Source organism: Crinia signifera, chromosome 12 (genome assembly GCF_055691185.1).
Source record: "Crinia signifera chromosome 12, ASM5569118v1, whole genome shotgun sequence".
NCBI classification, from domain to species: Eukaryota; Metazoa; Chordata; class Amphibia; order Anura; family Myobatrachidae; genus Crinia; species Crinia signifera.
The window spans coordinates 55,290,297-55,307,985 of NC_139228.1; the positions used below are offsets into that span (position 1 = coordinate 55,290,297).

The following is a 17,689-nucleotide window of genomic DNA, read 5'->3' on the forward strand; positions in this document are numbered from 1 at the left end:
GATAAGTGTCCAGCCAATCAGCTCCTTACTGCCATGTTACAGGCTGTGTTTGAAAAAAGTCAGTAAGGAGCTGATTGGCTGGATGTTTATCTCTCTTTGGCCCTTATTCTGATCGGTGCGGCCCGATCAGAAATATGCGGTGATGTCCGTCTTGGCGAATCCCCGCCTTCCATACGGATCGCCACCTCCGTCCGTATGCGGATATGTGGCGGTCCGCATGAATGTGGACGGGGATACGCCTCCTCCATGGTGGGAGCAGCCCCTGCATTCGATGGTCGCCGAACATCGAATGCAGGGCCGCACGCTCCACCAGGTTCCGCAACACAAGACCACACGGACACTTGTCCGTGTGAAATCTTGTATGGGGGCGGGCAGCTGACATCCGGCGATGTCAGATGCCCGCCCCGTACCCACGCGTCACGGCCTCATTACCATGCATACGCCCCGCGTTTGCATGGGAACGCCCATGAAACGCGGGGCGTATGCATAGGGTAATGAGGATAAGTAGCCCCTCACGCCCCTCTACGCCCCCTGTGCGGCGTATAAAGAATCCATGCGGCGAAATCGCCTGCACATGCGCAGAGTGACCTCTGCACATGCGCAGACGATAAACATCGGCGGCCCGTACGCAAGCGGGAATATCCGCACCGATCAGAATAAGGGCCTTTATCACTCTTGCATTTATCTCTTGTTAAGGCTTAATACATCAGACCCCTTGTGTCTTATCCTACCTCTCACCACAGCCCCACCAACATGCCACCATCTACCCCATAACATACCTACATGACCAGTGTGTCACCCTGATCCTCTCCCAGCCACAGGCAACACCATAGGTGCACCGGCCCACCAGGGATGTTCCATATAGCACCTGTAACTGGGACAGGGAAGGTGGCCTCTCTCAGCTCTGGGCCGCATTGTAGCTGCACCCCCTGCACCTGTGGTAGTTACACCCATGTATATAACACATGTAACTGTGACAGGGAAGGTGGTCCCTCTCAGCTCTGGGCCCCATAGCAGCTGCGCCCCCTGCACCTATGGTAGCTACACCCTGTATATAACACATGTAACTGTGACAGGGAAGGTGGCCCCTCTCAGCTCTGAGCCCATAGCAACTGCACACCCTGCACCTATGGTAGCTACACCCTGTATATAACACATGTAACTGTGACAGGAAGGTGGCCCCTCTCAGCTCTGGGCCCCATAGCAGCTGCACTCCCTGCACCTATGGTAGCTACACCATGTATATAACACATGTATTAACTGTGACAGGAAGATGGCCCCTCTCTGCTCTGCGCCATAGTATCTGTACCAACTGCACTTATGGTAGCTACACCCTGTATATAACACATGTAACTGTGACAGGGAAGGTGGCCCCTCTCTGCTCTGGGCCCCATAGCAGCTGCACCCCCTGCACCTATGGTAGATACACCCCTGTATATAACACATGTAACAGTGACAGGGAAGGTGGCCCCTCTCAGCTCCGGACCCCATAGCAGCTGCACTCCCTGCACCTATGGTAGCTACACCCTGTATATAACACATGTAACTGTGACAGGGAAGGTGGCCCCTATCAGCTCTGGGCCCCATAGCAGCTGCACTCCCTGCACCTATGGTAGCTACAATATGTATATAACACATGTAACTGTGACAGGAAGATGGCCCCTCTCCGCTCTGCGCCATAGCATCTGTACCAACTGCACTTATGGTAGCTACACCCTGTATGTAACTGTGACAGGGAAGGTGGCCCCTCTCTGCTCTGGGCCCCATAGCAGCTGCACCCCCTGCACCTATGGTAGATACACCCCTGTATATAACACATGTGACTGTGACAGGGAAGGTGGCCCCTCTGAGCTCTGGCCCCATAGCAGCTGCACCCCCTGCCCCTATGGTAGATACACCCCTGTATATAACACATGCATACCTCCCAACTGTCACGATTACAGCGGGACAGTCCCGATTTTCGGGTCCTGTCCCGCTGTCCCACCCGCGGTAGGCATTGTCCCGCTGCGGGGGGTGGCAGTTGGGAGACCCCCCAATCTAATAGAATAGACACTGTGCGCATGCGCACAGCATCTATTCTCGTATGAAAATGAGGTCGCGGCTGATTAGCATAAGCTGTGCCCTCATTTGCATATGCCCCCGCCCCCTTTCCGGACAGCTGCACGAGTGTTCCTATTTCAACAGCACAGAAGTTGGGAGATATGCACATGTAACTGTGACAGGGAAGGTGGCTCCTCTCAGCTCTGGGCCCCATAGCAGCTGCACTCCCTGCACCTATGGTAGCTACGCCCCTGTATATAACACATGTAACTGTGACAGGGAAGGTGGCCCCTCTCGGCTCTGGGCCCCACAGCAGCTGCACTCCCTGCTCCTATGGTAGCTACGCCCTTGTTTGTGCTGCAGAACTGATATTTTGTTCTTTGTAAATGACCTCCATATGTTCTGAACAGAGTAAAATACACTCTGTGGCCTAATTTGTATTTGTTAAAGGGTTAAGGCATCCTTCCCCTACATCATTGTGCCCATCCCAGCCTCTGTTTAACTGCTCAGCGTCTGGGCTGTGTATGTTTGCAAATCTCTGTAAGTATTTCATAGGTCAGTGGTATTTTTCCTTGGAAACCTCATGTTGACTCCTATATGTAAGGAAGCCTGCAAACATGCAGGGTTGTACATCTCCCGTACTCCTCATAGCTGCAGAAGGGAAGCAGAGGTCAGGGAGGAGAGAATCATTTACAGGAAAAACATTGTTTCTTTGTTTGCGCGGTGTAAAGCGTCTCTCACCCTATATATTGTTTATGCCATTGTCACTATATAATGTTACTATCTAAGGATGAATGTTTAAAAATATTCATCATTTATGACTTAGGCCCTCGTTCTGATTGATTCGGTCCCTGGCGAATTCGCACCGGGGACCGATGTTTACGCACTGCGCATATTTGCATGTGCAGGGCATCTTTGCCGGTGCTTTCAGCGATTTGCATATTCACGGTGGCGTTCACAGAGGGGGCAGGATAGAGACGGGCGTTTCCTGGGCATACCTATAATAAACGGTGGATGCGTCCAAGAACATGCAAAGCGTCCCCATGCTAACGCTGGTGGGCCCCTGCCTTCCGGGAGCGGATGGCGGATGTCACAGGGCGTCAACCGCCCACCCTGTTCTCGTGCCCGGACGACGCAAGTCTAGGTCAGTCAAGATTTGCGAACAGGGTAAAAATGATTCAGCGGTCAGCAACCATCGAATTATTTTGGCCCCTCACGCTGCCCTGTGAATGGCTGTACTGTATAAGCAAAACATCCATTCGTAAAGCTGCAACTGTGGCTGGTAAATCCGGTCGGACGTTGACCTCAGCTGACCGCATTACTGGTCCTATATATCTGGCTGATCGATACGTCAGCTTTGAGGCAATTGGACATATTTTTTGAAAGCGGCAAATATTAACAAGGCAAAACCAACTTGGTTTTGCATTGCAAATGATTGTTGCTTTGAAAATACGTCCATTCTTAGACAAATGGGGTTACTCAGTCTTGATTGCTTCTGTGCGAATCACATGGCGACTGATTATTGGAAGACTGCGCATGTGTACAGATCGTACGGCCAAACAGCGTCAGAAATCAGCTGTTTGCAAGTTGATTGACAGGAAGCCGCCAATTGTGGGTGTCACCCGGCTGTTTCCTAGGAGTGTCAGAGAAAATGCAGGCGACACCCCATGGACTCAAACTGGGCAGCAAGTACTGCAAAGCCTTGCATTCAAGCCTGGGAAGGGGACAACGGAACACATTTGTTGTTTTCAGGGACCCTATAGATTAACATGGGTCTTCAAACTGTGGCCCTCCAGATGTTGTGAAACTACAAATTCCAGCATGCCTTGCCACAGTTTTAACACTCACTTATAGCAAAACTGTGGCAAGGCATGCTGGGATTTGTAGTTTCACAACATCTGGAGGGCCCATGAAGACCCATGCTATAGAACCATATCTGTTATGTGACATATTTTTAGATATTCTTATTAGTCTTCTATTCAACAGCTTCAGACTGGAGACCCCCGACGCACAGCTCGGCCAGATGCCTCCGCCTCAGCCAGATACCCCAACAGGGCAGCTTAGAGGCTCATTATGAAGACAGCAGCACAAGCGTTGGCCCCTCCATCGCCCACACTGAGGATGGCGCCAGTGAGAACACCTCTGGGACGGGGTCTGCAGGTAACTTCATTGCCTGGCTATTAAATTTATAGTCTCAAAATTGTTTGTGGGGTTAAATTTTCATATTGCAACTGGGACAATCCAATCCAAGGCCGCGGTACGCGCTCTGTCGCTTTTTCTATGGTGAAACTACAATTCCTGTGGCGGTATCTGCATACAAATGCTATGTTACAGTGTTTTCCTGGAAAACAGTGTAACATTCCATTTCCTATGCACTCACACACAGAATATAGGCTTGCTGCATATCATTTTAATCAACAGAAGCTGCTTGTGCATCCTATTTTCTACATTTGGTTATAAGGTGTATTTTAAAAGTGGCAAAAACAGACCCCTGGCTACAGACTCATACAACACTGATGTGTTATGTATAATGTGATTTGTCACATAGAGGATACATGTTTGTGGACACATCTGTGGTAGTTCTTAGCCTGCACTTGTATATGTGGATCTGATCACCGTTATACCTGCCGATATATGAGGCATTGGGTGTGTTGCAGTGCCGATACGATATGTCTGGGAATTGACGTAGTACACAGTCATCGATGGCGCATACCCACGGATCTGGAAACGATATATTGTCCAGTGTATACCCAGCTATACCTAGTGGACACGCGATGTTTCGCAGGACAGGTGCTGACACGTTGTTACACTGTGATGATGAACACACTGAGCTGTGTTACAGTCACCACTGCGTTCACAGGCAGCCAGACCCCCCTCCCCCCACCTGTCTGCTCTACAGCCTCTGAGTACTCTATTGTGACCCTGTGTTTGTCCTTTGATGAGGGGTCTCTGATGTCCCTAGGACCACCCAGCTGTGGACACATGTATGATATAGATGGGCTGGACAGGGTCTCCAGGGTTACAGCACAGTGGCCACAAGTAATGTGTTGTGTCAGGACAGCAAATAAAGAGTCCTCTGGCTGGGTCCTGCTGTTCTGGTGTCTGGTCACTGCCAAGTTACTGGGCCTGAGAACACACGTATCAGAGGGTCTGAGTAATACAGCACATGTATTAGGGGGCCCAGCACACGTATATCAGGTGTTCTGAGCATACATGTATCAGGAGGCCCAGCACACGTATATCAGGGGGTCTGAGCATACATGTATCAGGGGGCCCAGCCCACGTATATCAGGGGGTCTGAGCATACATGTATCAGGGGGCCTAGCACACGTATATCAGGGTGTCTGAGCATACATGTATCAGGGTGCCCGGCACACGTATATCAGTGGGTCTGAGCATACATGTGTCATGGAGCCTGGCACACGGATTTCAGGGGGTCTGAGCATACATGTATCGGGGGCCCCGGCACACGAATTTCAGGGGGTCTGAGCATACATGTATCAGGGGGCCCAGCACACGTATATCAGTGGGTCTGAGCATACATGTGTCATGGAGCCTGGCACATGGATTTCAGGGGGTCTGAGCATACATGTATCGTGTGATATACGTGTGATATACGCAACACATGTATATCAGAGGGTCTGAGCATACATGTATCAGGGGGCCCGGCACACGTATATCAGGGGGTCTGAGCATACATGTATCAGGGGGTCTGAGCATACATGTATCAGGGGGTCTGAGCATACATGTATCATGGAGCCTGGCACACATGTAGCAGGGGTCAGTGGACATGCACACATGAAGGAGTCTGAGCACATGTGTATCAGGGGGCCTGAGCACACAGAAAACATAGGTCTTGAGCACACATGTACAACAAACATCAGAGCTGGATCATGTGTTTGTGTTACACGTTGTAAGTATGTGTGTGAGTCCGTTCATGTGTGTGTTACAAGCTGTGAGTGTGTGTGAGTCCAGTAATGTGAGTGTTACATACTGTACTGTGAGTTTCTGTGAGTACGGTCATGTGTGTATTATATGCTGTGAGTGTGTGTGACCCCAGTCATGTGAATGTTACATACTGTGAGTTTCTGTGAGTCCGGTCATGTGTGTATTATATGCTGTGAGTGTGTGTGATCCCAGTCATGTGAATGTTACATACTGTGAGTGTCTGTAAATCCGGTCATGTGTGTATTACATGATGTAAATATGGAAGAGTAGTTTCACATGTGTGTTACATGCTGTGGGTGCACAGGGCCACGTGTGCTGTGACACTAAGTGATACTCCAGCTGTGTGCGGCACACAATGCAGCTGGCAGGGGGGAATGCAGTAACAGGTGTGGGTGGAGGGGGGCCGCTCTGTGAATCATCACACAGGAGGCAGTGGGGGCGGGAGCTGGGAGTTTCTGGTGTTTTCATTTGGGATATGGGTGAGGGGGCTGTTTATTCTATGGGTGGGGGTGGGAGCGACATCAATGGTCTAATCTCATGTGAATAGTCTCTGGCTCTCATAAGCGGCAGCTCAGAGGAAACATGAGGATACTACCAGGTAACTCTCCTGCACTCTTATAATACACAAGTGCAGTTTATAAGATATATATCCTGCTGTACAGTATGTAGCATGTGTATAATTGGTGACTGATATATGCCGCGGCGTGTCAGTGCGATATACGAGTATAGTACCACGAGATTGGCTAGGGGAAAAATTAACGGGTCAAAGTTGGTGGAACCCTCTGATGTTTGGATGTGACACTTACTATATTGTCACTAATAGGTTTCTAGTTGACGAGTTACTTGAACTGACATAAATCTCCATACAGGGGACGATATATCACAGCTTGGAGAAAGATAATGTGGAGAGAGATAAAGTACCAGCCAATCAGCTCCTAACTGTCTTTTTTTAAACAGATGTGTTTATTTTTGCTGGAGTTGCGCCAGGTCAGCCCCTCTGAGCGCGCCGGGTGGCGTGAGACTCTGCTAGTGTTGGGCGTATTTATGAGCAGGGCGCCCCAGGAGTCCTTGCTCCATTATGCCTGACATTAGAGCTGCGCGGGACCTGGCGCCTCACTCTCACCAGGCATAGCGTCATCCGTGACGCACTGAGGATGTATGAGGACACATCTGTAACATGACAGAAACTGACTGATTGGGGTTTTATCTCTCTTCAAGCTTTGATACACCTCTCCCATAGTCTTCAGTTCCCTAGGCTGCTGTATATAGTGATGGGTATCTGTGTGCGAGAAAACACCGAGTGTAGGTATACAGTGGGATATACCGAGTGCAGGCATACAGGGGAATATACCGAGTGCAGGCATACAGGGGAATATACCGAGTGCAGGGATACAGGGGGATATACCGAGTGCAGGGATACAGGGGGATATGTGCAGGGATACAGTGGGATATAACGAGTGCGGGGAAGCAGTGTATTATACCCAGTGCAGGAATACAGTGTGATATACCCGGTGCAGGGATGCCGTGTGATGTACCCGGTGCAGGGATGCAGTGTGATATACCCAGTGCAGGAATACAGTGTGATATACGCAGTGCAGGGATGCAGTGTGATATACGCAGTGTAGGGATGCAGTGTGATAAACCCGGTGCAGGGATGCAGTATGATGTACTCGTGCAGTGTGATATACCCGGTGCAGGGATGCAGTGTGATATACCCAGTGCAGGGATACAGTGCGATATATGCAGTGCAGTGATACAGTGGGATATACCCGGTGCAGGGATGCAGTGTGATATACCCAGTGCAGGGATGCCGTGTGATATACCCGGTGCAGGGATGCAGTGTGATATACCCGGTGCATGGATGCAGTGTAATATACCCAGTGCAGGGATACAGTGTGATATACCCGGTGCAGGGATACAGTGTGATATACCCGGGACAGGGATGCAGTGTGATATACCCGGTGCAGGGATGCAGTGTGATAGACGCAGTGCAGGGATATATGCTGTGTAGGGATGCCATGTGATATATGCAGTGCAGGGATGCAGTGTAAGGATGCAGTGTGATATACCCAGTGCAGGGATGCAGTGTGATATACCCAGTGCAGGAGTACAGTGGGATATAACGAGTGCAGGGATGCCGTGTGATATACGCAGTGCAGTAATACAGTGTGATATACGCAGTGCAGGGATGCCGTGTGATATACGCAGTGCAGGTATGCAGTGTGATATACGCAGTACAGGGATACAGTGTGATACTGTATGCGCAGTGCAGGTATGCAGTGTGATATAACCGGTGCAGTAATGCAGTGTGATATACGCAGTGCAGGGATGCCATGTGATATATGCAGTGCAGGGATGCCATGTGTTACATGCAGTGCAGGGATGCAGTGTGATATATGCAGTGTAGGGATGCAGTGTGATATACCCAGTGCAGGGATGCAGTGTGATATACCCAGTGCAGGGATGCAGTGTGATATACCCAGTGCAGGGATGCAGTGTGATATACCCAGTGCAGAGATGCAGTGTGATATACCCAGTGCAGGGATGCAATGTGATATACCCAGTGCAGGGATGCAGTGTGATATACCCAGTGCAGGGATGCAGTGCGATATACCCAGTGCAGGGATGCAGTGCGATATACCCAGTGCAGGGATGCAGTGCGATATACCCAGTGCAGGGATGCAGTGCGATATACCCAGTGCAGGGATGCAGTGCGATATACCCAGTGCAGGGATGCAGTGCGATATACCCAGTGCAGGGATGCAGTGCGATATACCCAGTGCAGGGATGCAGTGTGATATACCCAGTGCAGGGATGCAGTGCGATATACCCAGTGCAGGGATGCAGTGCGATATACCCAGTTCAGGGATACAGTGTGATATACCCAGTTCAGGGATGCAGTGTGATCTACCCAGTGCAGGGATGCAGTGTGATCTACCCAGTGCAGGGATGCAGTGTGATCTACCCAGTGCAGGGATACAGTGTGATCTACCCAGTGCAGGGATACAGTGTGATCTACCCAGTGCAGGGATACAGTGTGATCTACCCAGTGCAGGGATACAGTGTGATCTACCCAGTGCAGGGATGCAGTGTGATCTACCCAGTGTAGGGGTACAGTGTGATATACACAGTGCAGGGATGCAGTGTGATATACCCAGTGTAGGGGTACAGTGTGATATACACAGTGCAGGGATGCAGTGTGATATACCCAGTGCAGGGATGCAGTGTGATCACTGATGAAGCCCTGGCTTAGCACTTTGATTCTGCATGTATAATCCTCAGTACTGCATGCCAGGACATGTATGTTACATCTGCACACAGCCTGGAGATCAAACATTCCGGCTGTAACAATGCAATACAGAATGTCTGGCTGAGGGGACGTGATGGGACTTGTAGTTCCACAGGTTGAAATGAGATTGGTGAATTACACATGATTAATTACAAATCTACAACAATGGGGGCAGAAACATGTGCGGTGTGACATGTTACACGCCAGTCTGGTCATAACAGCTGTGTTCTGCTGTCAGTTAGCTAGGACTAGTAGTTCTTTTGTATCACTACTAGCTACTTTACCACTACCACCCCACACAGCAGAGGGGCAGCCTTTTCCCTCATGTCAGTGTGTCAGCACCTTCTTGATCGGCATTGTTCTTGAGGCATTCTAAACGTCGCCTGAAACTCTGACCTTTAGGGCTGGTGAGTTTGTACTCCCAGTAATAAGGATACATTCCCATCATGTCATTTACTGGCTGACAGATGGATGGTAAATCTGAACAGGCAGAGCGGTTAGTCGTCTGGAAGTGGTGGCATTATTATTATTATTATAATTTTATTTATAAGGCGCCACAAGTGTTTCGCAGCGCCGTACAAAGGAACAGTACAGAGAGACAAAACTTGGCATAACATTGAATAAATAACAAAAATACAGTACAAATAAAGAGCGCCACAGATCAATACACATTACAGCTTAAATATAAGTAGTGAGGACTCAATCATACAACTAGAGGCTTGATGTCAATGATGGAGATGAGTATGCGGACGAAGATGGTCACTGAGTGTTTGAGTATAGGAGAGCTGTGAGTGAAATGGGAAGAGAAGAGGGCTTTGACAACAGGAGGGAAGAGGGCCCTGCTCGGAGGAGCTTACAATCCAGACATTCTGTCTGCCTGTACTGTACTGTCTGGGGGGGATGCAGTGTAAATCCCGGCGGTCGGGATCCCGGCGTTCAGAATCCCGACGCTGGAATCCCGATCGCCGAAATCCCGACACTTTCATCCTCCGGGGGTGTCCACGACACCCCTGGAGGGAGAATAAATTAGTGTGCCGAACGTAGCGAGGCACCAGGCCCGCTGCGTGGCGAGCGCAGCGAGCCCGCAAGGGGGGGCGATCCACGTCCCCCCCTTGTTGGGATTTCGGCAAACGGGATTCCAGCGTCGGGATTCTGAACGCCGGGATCCCGACCGCCAGGATTTAATACTGAATCCGTCTGGGGGACCTACATACAGCCCCGGTGTCCCCCCAGGTACTGTCTGTCTGTACTCAGGTGTCTGGGGGGGACCTACATATGCACGGGATGTGACAAATACCCCCCCTGCAGCATGTGCGGTCAATTTCATGACAACTTTCCCAACTTTAAAACTTTTCAAATGGGCAAAACCATGCTGCATTGCAGGTGGGGCAGATGTAACATGTAAAGAGCGAGTTAGATTTGGGAGAGTTGTATTGTTACTGTGCAGGGTAAGGTACTCTTTACTTAGAAGGGCGCCCACGATTTTGATCGTGGGCATCGTTAGTAAAAAATCTCGGGCATTGAATGCACTAAAAAATCGGGTGCGATCAACCGACGAGATGCCCGAGATTTCCCATAGGGAACAATGTTAAATGTCTCAATTGACCCAATTTTCCTGTTCAATGCCTCAATTGACCCGATTTTTCCATAGGAAACAATGTTAAATGGGCCACAGAGGCCAAATAGGCACCCTGAAGTGTATAATGGGCACCCAAATTGTTAACGCCACCCCACGATCAACGTCAACCCGATGCGTGGCGAGCGCAGCGAGGGGCGGCGGTACGCGTCCTACGACCTTTTCATACCCCCACTATCCACGTCGGCGTGGAGTTGAGAATAGAAAGTGTGGCGAGCCACCGAGCCCGAAGCGTGGCGAGGGTACGCGGACAGCTGTGAAGCCCGCGAGGGGACGCGGATACCTGTGAAGGTATCCGCGTCCGCTCGCCACGCTTCGGGCTCGGTGGCTCGCTGCGCTCGCCACACTTTCTATTCTCAACTCCACGCCGACGTGGATAGTGGGGGTATGAAAAGGTCGTAGGACGCGTACCGCCGCCCCTCGCGGGCTCGCTGCGCTCGCCACGCTTCGGGTTGACGTTGATCGTGGGGTGGCGTTAACAATTCGGGTGGCCATTATTCACTTCAGGGTGCCTATTTGGCCTCTGTGGCCCATTTAACATTGTTTCCTATGGAAAAATTGGGTCAATTGAGGCATTGAACAGGAAAATCGGGTCAATTGAGACATTTAACATTGTTCCCTATGGGAAATCTCGGGCATCTCGTCTGTCGCATCGCACCTGATTTTTTAGTGCATTCAATGCCCGAGATGGCCGAGATGGGCGCCCTTCTAAGTAAAGAGTACCCAGGGTAATTACTGACTGCTTTATTTTTACATTGCAATTTAGATTTAAATTTGAACTTACCTCCCTTAAATCTAACTCTCTTTCTACACCTGTTACATCTGCCCCACATGCAGTACATATGGTTGTGGCCATTTGAGAAAAGATTTTGCTTTTGCGACCAACTCTGAATTGTTAGGGTATTAGGACCAGGGATAGGGTATTAAGGTTAATAATGTGTAGATTGACGAATAATTTAGGGTTCTAAGGAGAGGGTTAGAGTAGGAATGCTCTATGTCCCGGGTTTGGTGGGCTTGTACCGCACTCGGGCTATGTGTCCCAGCTTCCAGGAATAGTGGTGCAGAGAGGGTGGTTAGATGTCCGGCGGTCAGCGGGTGCATGGAGCAGAGCCCCGGCATACAGCAGGGCAGGATCAGGAAGAGTGTGAGGCAGAAGCTCACTGCGAGGCCACCGTGGTCCAGCGGGGAGAGTATCCAGCATGGAGTACAGGAGCTGGAGGGGGAAGGCTGAAAACAATCAGAGGTTTAATCTCCTTGCACCATCCAAGCAGGGAGCCCCGCAGGTAGTGCCCAACAGCACCAGAACCCAGAGTCCTGGTGCCTTTGGGGGGGGTAATGGTATTAGTAAAGGAAGGAAAAGCACAGAAGGGAAGAAGAGCTTACACTCTAATGTACAGAAGCAGTGCAAAGAATGTGACCTACTATAGTTCCCATAAAGCACTTGACTTATTCCGTGGCACCCTATATTGGGGAAGGACTTACAAGCTAACGTAAATGGTAGGGAAATGCCCAAGAGCTTGCAATCTATATACTATGCGAGTCAGTGCGGAGATGCATACTGTAGATAGATCTTTCCCCCCACTCCCTCTCGCATTATTGTCTGCAGTCTCTGCCCTTCCCACACACACACATGAAAGTGAGTAAATCCTCCCCTGAATGACAGGCTCCTTGCTGAAGCTTGCACAGTGCATAGCTCACCCCACAGAGCAGAGCTCGGAGGAGGCAGACACACTATGGGGTGAGTGCAGCTGCCCTTCCCTGGTGACTTACAGGAGATGTGTCTTTGGGGGGCTGTGATGTGGGGGTGCTGCTGGCGGGGGAGATTTAGGGGTGATGATTGTGGGGAGTTGTGGAGTTCTATGAGAGCAGAAGCTGTAACCCATGTGAGCACATGTCCCTCTGGGTGACTCTTCTGAAAGCCATGGGCATTAACCTCTTACTGCCCAGGCTCCAGGGCAACAGTTGTATCCTCCATCAGACTCTGAGGAATGTTTTCTGTTACAGGTTTCATTTATTGATGTGGCACAAGTTATGTGCATGTGTCAGTCCCAGGTCCTGCATGTCTGTTGTACACCATCCGTGTGTGAGCGCAGAGTGTGTCACATGTGTATGGGCATTAGATGGCTAGCTTTTGGGGACAGGGATCTGTACTTCTTCTGCAATTGCAGCGGCGTATGTTGTTAGTGTATATGGATAGTGTTCATTCTAGCACCCGCCAACTTTGAAAACCCATGCAGTTCCTCTTAACTGCCTGGAGTGTCGCTGTCTGCTGTAGTGCTTCTAGCACAGTGTGGTCTGTATATTAGCACTGATATGCAAACCAGACCTGTGCTAGAAACACCACAGCAGACAGTGACACCCCAGGCAGGGAAGAGGAACTGCATGGGTTTTTAAAGTTGGCGGGTGCTAGAATGAACACTATATGGAAGTATATATAAATCGCTATCCATCTGCTGTCATCCCACAGGCGTCAGGTGTTATACCGACACTCTGCGCCTTGTTGACTCACGCCAGGGAGAGAATCTAAGGGGAACATTTACTAAAGCTTCTAAAAATGAAGCTTCTAATAGCAATCAATCAGATTCCGCCTATAATTTCTCTGTTGCAGCCTAAAAAATCTAAGACCGAATCTGATTGGTTGCTTTGGGCAACATCAACGCTTTTTATATTCTAGAAGCTTTTGTAAATTTATGCACAAGTATCTCGCTGCTCAGATAGATTGTAAGCTCTTCAGCCCATCAGTGCATCTCCTCTATCGTACATGCAAGTAGGGGACATCCGCTGGAAGGTGAATATGACTGCAGATAAGGATTTGAATGCGCTGTATGGAAGTCACCCAGCACTCTCATGGTACGTCTCTGTGGAATATGTCGCTGCTTATAACCAAACATCATCTGAATAATAGGAGAAGAGCTCAATTGTGTAGATTGAGGCCGGCTGGACTTGTATATCCTGAGGCCACATTACTCCGCTGTTGGTGCGTAAGACAGAGATTGAGCTCCGGAGGGTCTGGGTGTCAGATTGTAGTTTCTATGGCAAGGAGCCGCACACCAGAAAAACCTGTTTTCTTTGTTTCTTGAAGGATAACTGCGAATACTTTAAAGGGGAATTACACCAGAAGTTGTATGTTCGGAGTAACTTTTACATAGTAGGTTCATCATCTGCTGAGCTGTATTCTTCATAATTACTGATAAATCATAGCTGTCATGCTGCCTATACATTCACTAGGAACCAGTGACATTATGGGGAGAGAGCAGCCTATCCAATCACTAGGAACCAGTGACATCACTGAGAATGCAGCCTATCCTGTCACTAGGACCCAGTGACATCACTGAGATTGCAGCCTATCCAGTTACTAGGACCCAGTGACATCATGTGGAGAGAGCAGCCTATCCAGTCACCTAGGACCCAATGACATCACTGAGAGTGCAGCCTATCCAGTCACTAGGGCCCAGTGCCATCATGTGGAGAGAGCAGCCTATCCAGTCACCTAGGACCCAGTGACATCCCTGAGAGTGGAGTCTATCCAGTCACTAGGAACCAGTGATGTCTCTGAGCCATGAGGCATAAACTTATCATGATATAGTCTCAGCTCACACACTGTCTGCCTCCACCGTGTAGGCGACAAGTGCGCTTTAATGCAACAGGTTGTAGCTTACCTCACAGCAGACCCGGACTGTTTGTATGAGCAGGAGAGTAATAGACACAATATTCTATTACCTGTGCAGATTACGTGACTAGTTCTGCTGCACTGCACCAGGGGTATATCACCTAGTATGCAGCTCTTTTCTGTTATTCAGTTGCAGTTCTTCCATACCGAAAAGAATGGTGATTTAACTGCCCATTATTTTTTCATTTCTAATCCAAACTGAGACATGTAACCACAGCACATAGTAGGTGAGGCTGAATAAAGACTTGCGTCCATCTAGTTCAACCTATGCTTATAATAGTTTATCCCTTGTTGTATAGTATGTTCCGATATTTTAAAGACAGATTATGTTACTTATTTGTTTATCCAACCTTATTTAAACGTATTTATAGTGTCTGCCGACACCACTTCTCCAGGAAGAGAGTTCCAAAGTTTGACTGCTCTGATTGTAAAGAATTTTTTTCTTCTAGATGAACAAAATCTTTTTTCTTCTAATCTAAACTCGTGCCCTCTCGTCCTAGATTCCTGTCTAGCAGAAAAAAGGGTGCTTGACAGTTCCTTATATTGGCCTCTGATATATTTGTACATGTTGAGCATGTCCCCCCCTTAAACGTCTCTTTAGTGTAAATAGTCCCAAATTGCTTAATCTTTCCTCGTAGCTTAAATTCTCCATTCCCATAATAAGCTTTGTTGCTCTTCTTTGGATTTTTTCTAATTCTATGATGTCCTTTTTATGGTGCGGGGCCCAGAATTGTACTCCGTATTCGAGGTGTGATCTAACCAATGATTTGTACAGAGGCATAATTACTTTTGAGTCCCTAGTTTGCCATCTTTGCCATATCTGCCACCAATAGTAGCCACCTCCAGGGGCTGCCTTCTGTAGATGAACAGGGCCCGGTGGCTGCTGAGATTCTTTAGATCTGCCCCAAGTGCATTAAAGACTTATCCAGATTCTCTCCTACATCGCGTGTACAAATGACACCTTTAGTAAACTGCACAACACCCAGAGTCCAGGTTCCTGCATACATCCCAGCCATTGTGGAATGAGGGTGGGGACAGTAGTGTTATTGTTTGTATATAGCACGTGATCTAACACCCACGACTGAAGCTGGATACACGTCAGACAGATAAGTTGAAAGATACACTTTTCTTTCCCTCTGAAATGACCCTACGGATGTACACAGGGTGATTCTGGGGGAGGGGGGGGGGGTGCATATGCAGTGTGATAATAATGTATTTAAGAACTAAGGGGTTTATTCTGGTTCACTCCTTCTGGCAAATTCCTTCATAAATTGACAAAGCCACGTGCACTGCAGGGGGGCAGACATTGTAGCAAATGAACGCGGAATCTAGTGCGTCGAGAGGGTCTGTTTGGCGTGATGCAGCAATGATGTATCTGTAAATGTTATCTGGTTTCCAAGATCCCTGACTTGTATCTAAGTCAGAATATGGGAACGTTGAGAATAATTGTCACATCTATGCCAGATATATTCGTGCACTTGGCCACAGTGTAGGTGGAATAATGAGAGGAATCCGCAGTCCTCACACAAGATGCGAAATCACTACTTCCATGCAAATTGTCTTACAATGAATTCAGTGCTGTCACATTTACAGACAAATAGGCTGATATTTTGTTGTCATTCTTCCCTATGGAATCTCCATGAATCTCATGTTAGGGAAACTCCGCCACTAATATACATCCCACAAATGGCTTTCCTGATCGCATCCTCCTCTCAGGTTGTGATTGGCTGGCTTTACATAAACACCAGATCATGTGTAGAGTGCACTCAGCACAGAGCCAGTTGTTATGTCTGGGCTGAGTGTGCCCCAGTCGCCCTGTCTGTAGCATGTTCTGTCTTGTCTCTGACGACACCTCACCCCAGCATCAGGCCAGGTTTTGCAGGAGGGGGGGAGAGTGGGAGTCATGGGACAGGTTGGCTTCCAGGTGCTTCATATGCAGGAGATAATTACAGTACAGTGTAGGGGAGAACTCGGCTCTTATATAGTATGCTGGGAAGTTATGCACAATATCCAATGTGTGTCCAAGGACCGTGATCATTGTAGATTAGCACCCCCTCCGCCAGACACTCCCCCTCCTTGAGGGTCTGTCTATTGTAAGCTGACCTTGTAGGAGAGACTCTGGGTTGCTCTGGGCTGTGTACAAAGTAAATATTAAAGATTCCTCCCTGCTGTTAGCTAATATGGGAACTACTGTACATAAGGACCTGATAAAGCAGGTAGAGGCTGTAATGTGGAGCACAGTCCAGTGATGTGTCCAGTGGATAGTGTGGTCGGCCAGTTGGTGCGGTCACTGTACACCTCAGAGAAACCTAGATCTCAGGCATAGTTGCAGTCCTCTAGCCAATGGAGTCTTCGGGGTCCTCCAGCACCAAGACCTCCAGGATAGATTCAGCTCTTAACATCAGTCCTCCAGACCATGAGATCTCTAGGGTAATGCCATTCCTCCAGACCATGAGATCTCTAGAGTAATGCCAGTCCTCCAGACCATGACATCTTTAGGGTAACTCCAGTCCTACAGACCATGAAATCTCTAGGGTAACGCTAGTCTTACAGACCATTAGATCTCTAGGGTAACGCCAGTCTTCAGGCCATGACATCTCTAGGATAACACCAGTCTTACAGACCATGAAAGTTCTCATGATAATGAGGCGGTGTCGCGGGTGCGGGGGGCTGGCAGCTGACATCACCGGATGTCAGCTGCCCGCCCATATCTGTCCCAGTGTACTCGCATATGGAAGTGACTTCAAAGTGACTTTTATATGCGTGCACCTTCCACATATTTCAATGTGTGAGGTTACCCACGGCATACGAATGGATGTTTATGCTAAACATCAATTCGCAGCCTGTGCGGGCAAACCTGCACTGCGAGGGGGGGGTTTGGTGGACTCGAAAGGCTTGCGAATTCGCAGCCTTGGGAATCAACCAGAATAACCCACAGCACAGTTGTGCCATTTATGAGCACCTTTAGGAAGGTGAGAATTGGCACAATCAGATACCTCCCATCACTTTAGATGGGTGCCCAAAAACAAATTAAACCCCTCCTCTTCCTTGAGCCCTCCAGGTAGTTCCAATCCTCAGGTCCACATGGAAGCTCCTCTACTCCAGC

The 17,689-nt window shown here is 49.0% G+C and overlaps 1 protein-coding gene across 7 annotated transcripts in view; it reads left to right on the forward strand.

Annotated features, from left to right (window-relative positions):
• The window catches only part of STON2 (stonin 2), a 61,372-nt gene that overhangs the window by 16,846 nt on the left and 26,837 nt on the right, over positions 1-17,689 (forward strand). For 3 of the 7 annotated variants that reach the window (XM_083166299.1, XM_083166301.1, XM_083166300.1), the window contains exon 4: positions 4,027-4,200. The exons of 2 other annotated variants lie outside the window; for them this stretch is intronic. In XM_083166299.1, the coding sequence (XP_083022425.1) occupies positions 4,027-4,200 (174 nt within the window). Of the gene's footprint in view, positions 1-4,026; positions 4,201-6,563; positions 6,587-12,586; positions 12,652-17,689 lie in introns of those variants that run through there. 2 more of the 7 variants (XM_083166305.1, XM_083166306.1) reach the window with 2 other exon arrangements.